The 13,511-nt window shown below is 36.0% G+C and overlaps 1 protein-coding gene across 13 annotated transcripts in view; it reads left to right on the forward strand.

Moving 5' to 3' along the window:
• PTPRD (protein tyrosine phosphatase receptor type D) overlaps positions 1 to 13,511 on the forward strand; it is a 428,379-nt gene that overhangs the window by 102,728 nt on the left and 312,140 nt on the right. For all 13 annotated transcript variants that reach the window (XM_043891355.1, XM_043891351.1, XM_043891349.1 and 10 more), the window contains exon 3: positions 1,233 to 1,374. In XM_043891355.1, coding sequence (XP_043747290.1) covers positions 1,233 to 1,374 — 142 coding nt within the window. The remainder of the gene's footprint in view (positions 1 to 1,232; positions 1,375 to 13,511) is intronic.

The following is a 13,511-nucleotide window of genomic DNA, read 5'->3' on the forward strand; positions in this document are numbered from 1 at the left end:
TTCTAAAATGTGTGATATTTTTAATAGAGTTGTAACTAAATTGTGGTTCATTGAGAAGTGGGACATTTGGCTATCTCTGTGAATTTAGAACATAAATGGAATGAGAAAAGGACTTGAAATGGATATATTTTAAAAACTTTCAAGCCCTTTTTTCCCCATACGTTGACACTTATACACAAAATCTGGGATTGAGCATCTTGTAAATATATTTACCAAGGCGTTCTTTATTCACAGTTTAAGCACATGGATGTATTATTCATAGGGAAGTGGAAAAAAAAAAAAACAGAATCTCAGTGAACAGTTTAAAAAAAAAACCCTTCATAGTTATAGAAAAGATAAGTAGAGGACTCTACAGTTTTGTGTACATATTTATCAATATAATCATATTATCATATCATATCATTATCAATATCAGCATCATGGCCTCAATATCAATGTCATCATCATTTTTAAAAAGTACCACTTGAATCTGGTGACAAATACCTAAGATTTCTTAACTGTTTCAGAGTTCAGTCCATAATGAGAGTGAATTCAGGCTTACTGTTTAGAACATTAATTTTCTGCCTGCTGAAGCAAGCCTCCATTTTACAGCAAGAATGCCCTAAAAATGCAGAAAATGCTAAGCTAGAACAAATACTGGAATGATTTATTGCAAAATTAATGCATGCCATCAGTCTCTTGGGCTGTGAAAGACGTCTCATTGGCTGCCTAAGTACTAGATTTATGCAGTTTCTCTTCATGGTTCGCTCATCTATACTGTTTAGGATGAGACATTTTAAAGCAGAATAGCTATCAGTGGTGGTATGCATTATCCCTTCACCTTACATTTCAGTTACTGAATGGATCTGCATGTGAATTTGTACTATCAAAGACAGAATAATTTAAGAAGTTTACCCATCACAGCAGCACGTCTCTTGCAAAATTAATACCAGGGTCACAATGCCCTAGATACACATACTGGAATATTTTCATGAGTAAATCCTGGATGGTTTTCTACAGTGATAAGAAATTTACTTTTTTTGCATATGTAGTTTCATGTCTTTCCATTGTTCAGTACAGGATTCATTACATTAGACCAATTATTCTGTTTCATCACTGTATCAAAATGTAGTCACAAAATGCTTCTGAGTTTATTGTGAGCCTAATGGCCAGTCCACCACTGCGTTAGGAGGTTTAGATGAGACGTAGATGATAGTAACAACACCTGTGACAGCTATTGTTTCCTCTAATAGGTAATAGAGTTTGACGATGGATCTGGATCAGTTCTCAGAATACAGCCCTTACGGACTCCACGTGACGAGGCCATTTATGAATGTGTGGCCTCGAATAACGTGGGAGAAATAAGTGTGTCCACCAGACTCACAGTTTTACGTGGTAAGTACTGAAGTACAAGGCTGCTGCTTGTGTCACTTTTGAAATTCTGTACCCCAGGTATTCTTTTGTAGGATCATTGAAAAGACTAGCATTGTCATGACACTTAATTGGTAAATATGTTGAAGTCAAATATTTATTAGGGTCAAACTTTAACTAGACAGTGGGTGCTTTCTCTCATAAGACTTAAAAACTGCTAGTCAGGGAGAGAAAAAAAATTAAAGAAGTACTGATTTCAAATGTCAGATACCATTTTGATTTTTGGTAAAGAACCTCAAAAGCAAGCAGGTTATGTTACTCTTTTGCATGTTAACTTCACTCCTGTGTGGATTTTTCATATATAGGTCAGCAGCAGCTTTTGCAAATTACCAAAGCTGACATTGATTCTTGTAAAATTAAAGGGATATCTTCTACCTAAAGATGATTTGTTATTAATGAGAAGAATCACGAATGACAAATATACCTTTCTTATGTCAAAAAGCTAATTTTCTTCATGATTTTATATTTCTTAGACTAACATCTGTTGGTGGAAAGGGATTGGAAACAGTGTATATACCTTATGTGTTTCTGGCTATGTGGCTTCTACAGTTTGTCCAAAGCCTGGGATGATTTGCCAGATCTTTAGTACAGTGTGTCTGCTTTCAAGACTTCCTTTAGAATGACAGTGGAAAAGAAGAAAGGCTAGTGATGAATAATATTGCCGTGTATAAAATACATATAATTTGGTCTTCTGTGTAGAGATAAGGACATAGCCTAATTGGGTTTCAGCCATAGTTGATATTTCTAGATGAACTCTTCTGTGCCTTTGTTTCTTCCTTTCTCATACAACCCTGCATTTGTTCATTTATTTCCTTTGTATTGCTTTGAAATTCGCTTTGTGTGATTCCGCAATTTAGAATAGCCTTCAGATGAGAATTAGAAAGAAGAGACCATAATTAAATAATCTTAGAGAAACATGTATAGATTAAGAACATTTCTCCTCCATTCTGTATCCCCCAGCTTTGAGGGATATATTTTCTTTGTATGTTTAATAAAACCAAAAACATTTCCTTTAAGATCTACTTAGTACCAGAATTAATCAGTCAACCTGAGAAGCCTAGAAAAGAAGATTTACGTATACATCCTAAAATGTGTTTTAAGTAATAGAAACGTCTTACTAAGTCTTAGGGGAAATATTGACCAAGTAGATAAAGATCTTTGAATTTTGTATAACAGAATGCTGCTTAAAAACAAGCAAGTCAGGTGTGAGGTACGTTTCTTGTCATTATGACAAGCTATGTTCTTATAGAATGTTCTCTGTCCCTCTATAAACATACAAAGATGTTGATAATATATTTGAAAATAAAATTAAATGCATGGTTAGGCTTATAAACAAGAAAGGTATTTCCAGGTACTGAAAACAAAGAGAGAACCTCCAGATAAAAGACAATTTGTAATCTTACAAACCAAGATAATAGCCAAATGGACTATATGATACAGGGCTGGTGATTTAACTCTCCAATATGACACAGCTCTATATCAAATAGGATGGTGGGAAGAAGAGCTAGATCAGTTTCTGTATAAGGTAAGAATTCTAGCACTATTTCTGTAGTACAATACTTAGAACTCAGAAGCTAATGAAAAAGCTGGTTAGAAATAGTGAATCCCATGGAGTGTGGAGCATGCAGCCATGTAAGGATCCACCCCATTAGAGACGCCACACAGTCCAGGACATACAAGTCCAGATAAGGTCATTTATTTACAGATGGGCTCATTGGTATCCATTCTAATAAAACATGAATGCCAGTTCCAACACATAAGAGCCAGGAAGCCCAATTGGTGAGAGTTGAAGTTACAGTCTGTGAAGTGCAAATAATTGAACTCTGTGAATGGGTTCTAAAAGAAATGAATTTTAAATATTTGTAAGGGTAAAGAAAAGAGTAAAATCTGTTAGGTAAAATAAGACATTAGGGAAAAAAGAGCAGTTAGGAGAAGCTAGATTTGGGAGTTGGAAACTTGAAGACTATGTCTATATGTACTATAATATGTACTAAAATATATGCATATGTGCATATACTTGTGTGTGTTCACATAAATTTAGATGAAAGGTCCGAAGACTGTTGAGTAATTTGGGAGGAATATTCATATGGGAAGCAAAACCAGATTGATTTGTTGGTCTTTTAAATTTTTGACCTTCTCTTATTCACGTGGTTTATAACTAGTGCTATCATGTAGAAAATGTATTATGAAGATGCAATCAAGTAAAGTTTATTAGACACTTTTTTGGATGTTTTCACCTTCTGAGTTTCCCGAACAAACCCCTTAAGAGGAAGCAATGGCAGTTGTTTGGTTTGACTTAATCTTTATGTGTTTGATGAGGACGTTAATATGAAATTGGAGGAAACGATCCCTTGACATAGACATACACGCGGGTTTCTATTGTCCTTCCTCCCAGCTGATTGGGGTCCTCCCATCTCATCTGCTTTTATCCAGCTGGCTCTCTGTAAAGGAAATGCATTTGAAATTTTAATGTGATCTTAACTTTCTATGTGAATATCTGTCATATATAAGTACATTTGTATGAAAATTTATGTTTCTAGTAAAGTACTTAAACCTTATTTTTTTAAGATTATTTTTAGCAACTTGGAAATGTTTCATGAGAAAAACTCAGAGATATTTTGGATAATGAAAAAGTAGTCTAAACATAACCTTAAAATAGAATATTTTCATGTATCCTTGCAGGATGAAATAAGTGGACTTGGGAAGTACCTTTGTTTCTCAGAGTTGCCTCTTTGTTTAAAATTTCTACATAACTTTTGGTAATCTTATTAGTAATAGTCTTTAAAAATATTCTAGTTGGTAAACTGCATTTCTAGATTATGAACATTGTAAACAGTTAACTAGATGAACATGAGGAGTTTTATCCTATAGTTGATGGGCTTTATGCCCATTTTAAGTTCACTTTCCCTTGAAAATCACATTGGCAGATACCCAAGCTCTCTGCTCTGCAGTGGATGGAAACTGCTTTGCACTTTTTATCCATTGCCCCTTGTCTGATGCCCATTTTGTCCATATGGGTCATTTACTTTTTACCCACTTTGCTGACAGTGCCAAAAATGTGCCAGCTGTCGTGATGGGTTTTGTCTAAGTGGACTGGATGGAGAACACTAATTTATTTCACACAGGCCACTAGAGGACCTGATTAATTGGAGATTTAGTCATCTGACCTGTGCAACTAATGCACAAGACATTGAAATAATACTCTGACCGCTCATGTGTATTGAAGGGAGTATTTCAGGGAAAACTTGCCCTGTGTAGCTCATTTCAAATTACCCTCATGCTGAAAAACTGTTTTCATAAGGAAGGATAACTTCAAACTCGGGCAGAACATGCCCCTGCCCCCCACCCAACCCCGCTCCCCGGGGAATGAGATGTTTGAGCAACTACCATTTATATGGGTAGACTGCAGTTCATAGAAGTAGTGAATGTGGTATTTATAGACTGCAGGTCATTTATTGATTTATTTTGGTTGCCTTGCCTGTGGATACATAGGCAAATGCCATCTCCCTAGTTCTGTAGCACTTTAGGGGGCTGAGCATAGCTGTCGTACATGTTTTCATCCTATGCAGGACTTTAAGTGGAGGCCTCTAATCTCACTGAGAGGTTATTAAGGGTGGAGCTTTGCCTAATAGTGGGATTCTGCTGAGGACTTTGGATTTGGTATTAGACTTACGGTGAAGGGCAAAGTATAGGACCAGAGAAGGTGTTAAGAAGAGTGGTTATCATCCAGATGGAATTGGTTCTTTCTGAGTCTTTGGTTCACAAGCCACCGTTTCTTCCTGCCCAAAGATATCAAGGGGAAAGCTTGGAAATTTGGGTAACGATAACCAGAGATGAAAATGTTCTCTCAGATACATCTCATCAGCCACTGGTTAGGGAAAATGAGTTATCACCATCCACAGAGTTTTCTTTCCTGTAAGAATCGAGGATCATATGCCTGTTTTAGGCAAGTAGGAAGACATCAAGAATCCTTTTTTTCTTACTCACATAGCTCCCCTTCTCTAAGAGAAAGTTCTAGAAAAATTTAGTCAACACTCTGTGACTAAATATGTTAGTTGAATTTAGATTTTTTAAACGTAATAATCAGAAAATGCACATTTTACCATCTAAAACTTCATGTACTATGTAATTTTTCTAAATTTAGTGGATTACTTTCTGAGACTTGCCCATTTTGAAATAGTACTGCTCCTCAAAGCACCACCAGCACTACCATAACCAAAGAGCATGTGTGTGTGCTCAGTCATGTCCAACTCTGGGACCCCCTGGTCTGTGGCCCGCCAGGCTTCTCTGCCCATGGGGTTTCCCAGGCAAGAATACTGGAGTGGGTTGCCATTTCCCACTTCAGGGTATCTTCCCAACCCAAGGATCGAACCTGAGTCTCTTGCATCTCCTGCATTGGCAGGTGGATTATTTACCCCTGCACCACTTGGAAAGCCCCACAACAAAACAGGGCATGATACACAGGATTGTTACTACCAGCTTGTTCTGAGATCACACACTAAGTAAAATTATTGTCTACAAAAAGTTAGCTGACAAAATATGAGACAATTTAGTTGCTTAGTTTTGCTGACATATTTTATGAAGTGGCACTTAGATTTGAGGATCTACTGCACGTTAGTGCATCATAGTTTATGAATGATCACCATCAAGGCATATGATAATACCCAAACTCCCCAAGTTCAGGTCTCAAATAATTTGAGTCCCAACTCCGGCTCTGTCCCAGAATTACTGTGACATCTTGAGCAAACTTATTAACCTTCTTGTACTTGTGCTCATTTATTTATCTTGATGTCACGTGCACACGGAAGGCATTGAATTGGTGGTCTCTCAGATCTCTGCTCTTTGGCTTTCTATGTTTCAGTGACATCCCTTTTTTAGCAAGTCAGTTCTTGCAAGATGGCAAAAATAGGCTCCCTGAAGGTGACTGTTACTGATATAGTAAAACACACAGCTAGCATTTGGGTGAGACAGAAAAGGCATTTCATTGGGAAATGGAGAGAAATGTTTGCATAATATGTCTGTTTCAAAAAATGTAAGCCATTATAGCAGTTAAAAAAAAAAAAAACAGCTTTACCATCTTTCAGGGAGAAGGCAGTCGACTCTCTCTGCCATTGTTATACTACCCTGAGATCAGAATTAGCATGTTCATTACAGTTTCATTTTATTAATGCCTCTTTTTGAAGATGAACACAGTTGTCCCTGCTGTGAAAATGGTACTTTGCCGTTTATGTTATAAAGTGGTCTCGGCTGGGGATCCAGGCTAGGAACATTAAAGAACAAAGCACAGCTGCTTGACTGTCACACAAAAAGATTTTTATGAAAGACTGAAACAAAAGGAAGGATGGCCAACACAGAACAAAACTTGCTGACAATTATGGTACCAAGTGAAGATAATTTGAAAAAGGTTTATAAAATACTCTTGTACTTGGAATAAATTGATACAACATTATAAAGCCTTCCTGACTACTCCATTTCCTGGCTGAAAAGAGGTGCAGAGCCATATAAGTAAACAGAAACTTCTGACTTTCAGTTCTTACGAATAACTGTTCTTTATATGTTAGTACGTATCAGTGTTGACGAAGGCAGGAGCCCGCATGAACGGTTCCCTGGAGACTCTAGGACCAGAGACATTAAACCTGATAATATCTCGGAGAAAGTGAGTGTGTGGGCTGAAGATATTCATGTTTCCCTGTGATCAGTCTTTTATGGATCTTCCTGTTGGAGACGCATGTTGCTTTCTTTTAATCATTATCATTTGTTTTTCCCTGTCAGGCTACTGTCTTAAAAGGTCTCAGAGAGAATGGGTGCACTTGTGAATTGTTGCATTTATGTGAGAGCAAGTTTATACTTTTGGCTTCATATTATATTATTTAAGATAATTTAAAAATGAGTATTGAGTCAAATGAGCATTTACTGTTGATTGGTTGATTGATGGAGATATGGAAATATCGAGTTGCAAGGGAGTTTGGTGAACCGAAGAGAATCACTTACATTTGATGGAAGAAATCAAGGTCTAAAGAGTTTGAAATGAATTTTTTCTTGGTCAGACAGCTAAAATTTCCTTTGGTTTTTACCCAGTCAGAAATAATCCCTGCTTTATTATGTTGTGACAATGTATTCCAGTCCTTCAGATATTCCCTTTTGAGATATAAGAAGACAGTTCACATTGTCCAGGAAGAACTGTGTTCTTCCAGCTCACCAGTCACAGACAAGCAGATATGAATGCAAATAGTGCTAAACAGTCTATGGATGTGTGAAGTGCGGAAACTCCACTTTGATGGTGCATCATGGGGAGGAGGTCTCTGAGTTGGGGCTTGAAACTATGTAGGATTTTATCAGGCAGAGCTAGTATGAGAGACGGTTAGGGATAAAGTTTCATGAGCATGCTTGCACACATAAAAAATTGCTAAATATTTGATGGTGGTTGTGGGTGGTATATTAGGGTTCTCCAGAGAAACAGAACCAATGTTAAGTGTATGCATATTTATACTTATTTTGTTTATATATGTAAAGAGATTTATTATATTGCGTTGGCTCATACTATTAAGGAGACTGGAGAAGGAAATGCTAACCTACTTCAGTATTCTTGCCTGAAGAATCCCACAAACAGAGGAGCCTGGCTGGGTACAGTCCACAGGGTCTCACAGAGTCGGATACATCTGAGCGACTAAACCACATTACAGAGGCGGACAACTCTTGAGATCCACAGGTTGAGTCAACAAGCTGGAGGTCCAGGAAAGCTGATGGTATGGTTTGAATGCCAACAGGCTTGTGACCCAGGAAGAGCTGACATTTCCCATTTGAGACTGAAGGCAGGAATATGCCAAGATCCCAGTTTGAAGGTTGTTAGGTAGGAGGAATTCTCTTATGTGGAAGAGGGTCATTCTTCTTGTTCTGTTCAGACCTTCAACTGATTGGATAAGGTCCACTCACATTAGGGAAACCAGTTTGCTTTACAGGGTCTTTTGATTTAAATGTTAATCTTATCAAAAAACACTCATATGGTAACACCCAAAATAAGATTTAACAAAATGTCTGGGCCCCTTGTGGCCCAGTCCAGTTGATACATGAAATTAACCATCACAGGTCAGTATAAACAATAGTAGCTCAGAGTAGAGCAGAAGTTAAAAGGATAGTAGTAGAAGAAAATGAGACTGGGACATACTTCATTGGCCAAAGAGATTAAGCTGCAAAAGTGAGAAATCATGCGACTAATATAAAATCATCTCTACGTGAGTTGAAATTTACAGAGGTTTACTAAAATACTTAAACTAGCATACCAAACAATTCATGTACCTTTATACACAACTGATGTTTATATCAGTACTTTAAGACTGAATATTTGGTTGTCTTTCACTGATAAAATTTGAACAATTTTTAAAAATTCAATTTTCTGGTTTTCAAAATTAGTTTTATTTTAAGCTACTAATTAAGATGTAGTTTTCAGAGTTGTGCATGCATAATTTATTGGGATTTAGGGCATAGATATACCAAATGCCTCATCTAGGATTTAATTATCAAAATCCTAATTATGTATCTCCTTAGAACAGCAAGTAGCTTATTTTATCTTATTAAAAAAACAATGACTTGTGAATTAATGCCACATTAAACACAAATATGATGACACACATTCAAGTGTTCTTAATATATTTTATTAAAGATAGTAAGAAAATTTAAAGACTGTCTTATCTGTGATTTTTCTAAATGACCTTGTGTTTTAATTTATACCTCAAAATCTTCCATGCTTTTATTTTTGTATCTTTAACATTTATTTTTGATTTTTAATGTTTATAGTTGCATTAAATATGCATATATTATTTTCACACAGTGGATTTTTTTAAAGTAATAGATTTTAACCATATTATTGCATATTAAATTCTTTTTCTCACATGCCTGATGATATGTGTGTGTTCAGGTAATAAAATTTGAACTCAGTTTGGGTTTTTCTGAAAGAGATCCTACATTTTTCAGAATGTAACACCAAAAGACTTTAAAAGAGTGAAATTGCTTCATGAATGAGACTAACTAATCAGTATTACAGTTTTCAGATATTTTCTATACTTCTAAGTTGATATTAGTACTTGTTTTTATATATTTGTTTAATTCCATGGGCAACCACAGATGAATCATTTATCAGACAACTAGAATATTAAATATGGTAGAAAAGTATTAGCTCGTAAAAACTTGATAGCTTTTAGTATATGTGATTATTATTTATTCATGCTTATACCTTGTAAAGTTAAACTAAAGACTCTGCTTGGGAAATATATATACACACACACACTTATTTATATATATTGTACATGGTATATAATGTGGTGTGTGTCTGACCTATTTGCTTTGTAGCACTTTGCACTATATGAAATTATATTCTTTATTTCTTGAAACTCTCCTTTCAGGCGCCCCTTTTCCCTTTACATTGTAGCTCCATTATATTTTTCTCTGGCCTAGGAGTGTTCCTAGCATTTACTGGGCATTCAACAAATATTTGTGGAATGAATGTATGCCATAAAGAAGAATATTTAAATATGGTTATATAAATACATGCAATGTAGTTAAGAGATCATTTGGGCAGGAATTAATCTCACTTTACATATAATGGACAAAAGCGATCATCATTTCGTTAGTCATTAGAAGATGGAGCATGTGACTGAGAACCAGAAAACCAAGGCAAATGAAGTAAGCACTACAAAGAGAAAGAGTGAAATAGAGGGATTCACAATGGAAAGAGAATGCTCTTCATAGGCTAGGTAGACATGGGTTCATATCAGTAGTCCACTGTTTCTGACTGTATGAGTGTAGACATATTACTTATATCTAAACTTGAAGCTCCTCATCTTTAGAGTGAAGGATGATCCTAACTACCTTTAAGGGTTATTTTTAGAAATTAATCACAGATATGAGTAGAACATGTGGCACAGTGACTCAGATACAAAAATTGCTTCCTTCTCTGTTATCCCCATGAAGCTGAACTCTTTGCTTTGGCCCTCTTATCCACTGCTGAATCCTCAGCATCTAGAATAGTCCCTGACTATGATGATGGCAGAGAGGATAGGGTCAACAATTCTGGAAATGAGGTTTTTGGTACCTTATAAAACATTGCTTAGCTCAAAGGCCTGAACATCAGCTTTCCACATGGAAATAAGCTAGTATAAGACTCTGAAAAATATATATGCATTACCAAGTTATTTGGAACAACTGAAGATTGTGTATTGGTACAATGCTCTCTAATATGCAACACTTAAGAATTTGAACTTCTTTTTTTTCCCCTCAAACATTTGTGCTTAATTTTGTGTTAACACACTTCCTCATAGTCTTCAGAATTCTTGCACGTTGGGTCCCAGCAGTCAATTGCTTGGACTACATAGGTCAAACTAGAGTCACACTTGAAACAGGATTTCTGTTCTGTTACGTCTGGATTATGGCAGGTCACAGAATAGAGTAAAATTATTAATTTCTTAAACATCTATGAAAATGAAGCATCATTAGTTATACATTTTAGAAGCAAGAAAATCATACATCGTTTCAACATTTAAAGAGGTAACAGAAAATAATTTTTTCCCTTCTAATTTTTTTTGCTAATACCTTTTTTGTAAGAAGTGATAAAAGGTGTGGTTACAGGTTCAGGTTCTTCCATCAGACTTCTGAGTTCAGACCCTGACTCCACTATTTGCCCTGTGGTATTTCTCACATTTCTCTTAAGCTTCAGCTTCTTTGTCAAGTAGAGATAATAAGACCTATCGCCTAAACTTGAGAGGGTGATTCTAGGAGATGATCCACATAAAACTTTTAGCAAAGTGCCAGGTATTCAGTTAACGTAAGTCTTTCTGGAGGATATGATTCGTCTCACCAATGATTACTACTAGTAATGCTACAGATATCAATAATTAATTTTAGCTTATTTTAATTAAAGAGTACTACCCTATTAGTAAAGTAGAATTTTCTGGCACAGGCAAGACCATCTCTGTAAGGCTAGAAAAACACACACTTTATAGTCATTAAGTTGTGCTGCTTTGGTCCAGATGCACGCACCACCAATTTTGTGCTGTGGTTCCACAAAATATTGGGTTGGCCAAAAATTTCATTTGGGTTTTTCTATAAGATCTTACAGAATATTTAGCATTTAAAATTCGAATGTTATCCTGACATAAGTGATTGGGGAGTGTACTTAAGAGAACATGGGAGGAAACTTTCTTTTATCCTAAACAGAGTTTTTTCTCCATACTTAGACTAGAAGTGTCACGTAGGCAGGACTTTGTTCTGCTCAAGATTGAGCACCCAGCATAATGTTTGACATGCTGTAAGTTTTCAGTAAATATTTGATGATTGAGTGAGCAAATGACAAGTTTGACAAAGGTGTCTGAATATTTTTCTCTTTCAGAGCTACTTCATTTAAGGTTTTATTTTTAAAAATCAGAAACAACAGAATATATTGCCTCCACATCTAGGATAAGCACACAGTTGCTGAGAAGCCATTTGTATTAATTCGTGGATTTTTTTCATTTGATAATATGGTTCTCTGCATGCCAGAGATTGTGCCAAATGTTGGGAGTATAAAGGTGGAAAAGACATTATCACCACCTGCCTTCAAGAAAGCTATAGTCTCTGCTTGACTAGAAACTGTAATTTTGGTTAAAATGACAAGGCAGTTATACATATATACTGTAGTTGGAGATAATGAAGCCTATTTTTAGAGGTGTGCTCACAGTAATTCAGCTTATATCTTTCTAAGTTAGTACTTGCATAAGAACTAATGTCTCCTTGAGTATTCCATCACTATGACAGTAAGGTCTTGAAATGTAAAATGTGTTTGACATATGAAGCCTCAACTGACAGAAAAATTAAACTTGCCTTTTTTTCCTGATGAGTAAAATTGTTCTGAGGAAAAATTTTATTTGTGGAAAGATTTAAGATATACTTTGCTTGGGTTTTGAGAAAATTGGTGCAATAAAAATACTTAAATAATTAGCTTGAAAGTAATATTCCCATTTGTTTCTCTCCCAACTAACAGTAAGAGGAGTTTTTATTACTGCACCGTTTTATGACTGCCTTTTGCTCTGTGTTGAGATGACAAAGAATACCTAAATAGGAAATGATTTTAACATGTGCTAATAAAATACCTCAAAACATCATCTTCCTCAGAAAACTTCCTTCAACAAAATTGATTATCATAATAAAATATTTGTGTATTGAAAAATGGAAGTTTAGGTGTTTTTACCCATGAGGAAAATCCATTAGTGTATACTTCAAAGTAGGAACAGTCTTAGACATGGTACTTCCTAAGGCCTGACAGCTTGGATTAGAGCCCTGTACCCTTTAGAACCTTCTGTTTACACTTGAGTTTTATGACTGTCATTATATCTTATGATGGTAGATATGAATTTCCAGGTATTGCCAAGCCTGTTATAAACTGACATCAAATACCACAGCTGACTTACTGGGGATCCCATTAATCTTTGTTGAAGATGTATTAATAAAGTTAACACTTTTCCACTCACCAGCACATAGAATTCTCTCATCTCAGCTTATCAATAGATAAATCCTTGCTGAGAAGGGAGAGTTCACCCGTACTTAAATTATTCTTTATGGTAATTTACTGTAAACTGGCTATAAAGAGCCAGGGAGGACATTAAATGTTGCCCAGTAAGACTAGGGTTTGGCTAGTCTTGACTTAATTTCCTATCAATATGTTTACAATATGACTATGCTAGCTTAAAAACAAACAAGAAAAATGTTGATACAATGTGTTTTAAACAAGTCTGGCCAACTGCATGCAAACGGCATTTATTAAGCCTAGAGGCCCTCCTTCTTGGGTCTTCCAGGGATGACTCTTTGGTCAAAGGCCCTCCCCAAACCATCTCTGTGTTCTGGTGCCAGAAAACCTCTAGGGGAATGGTGGAGGGGAAGTCATCTGATGTGGACTTGAGGTAGAAACATAGATTTACCCTAGAGCCAAAGATGCTTCACTGTCAAGCCCCTCACTTCCATAGTGCCTACCAAAGCCCTGGGAGGGTCTGGAAGGCTGTTTAGTTGATTGTGTTTTTTCCTAAATTTGCAAAAGTAGTATTTTTGTGTTTGTTTTCATATTTGAGATGTTACGG

Source organism: Cervus elaphus, chromosome 29 (assembly GCF_910594005.1).
Source record: "Cervus elaphus chromosome 29, mCerEla1.1, whole genome shotgun sequence".
In the NCBI taxonomy this organism is placed as follows: Eukaryota; Metazoa; Chordata; class Mammalia; order Artiodactyla; family Cervidae; genus Cervus; species Cervus elaphus.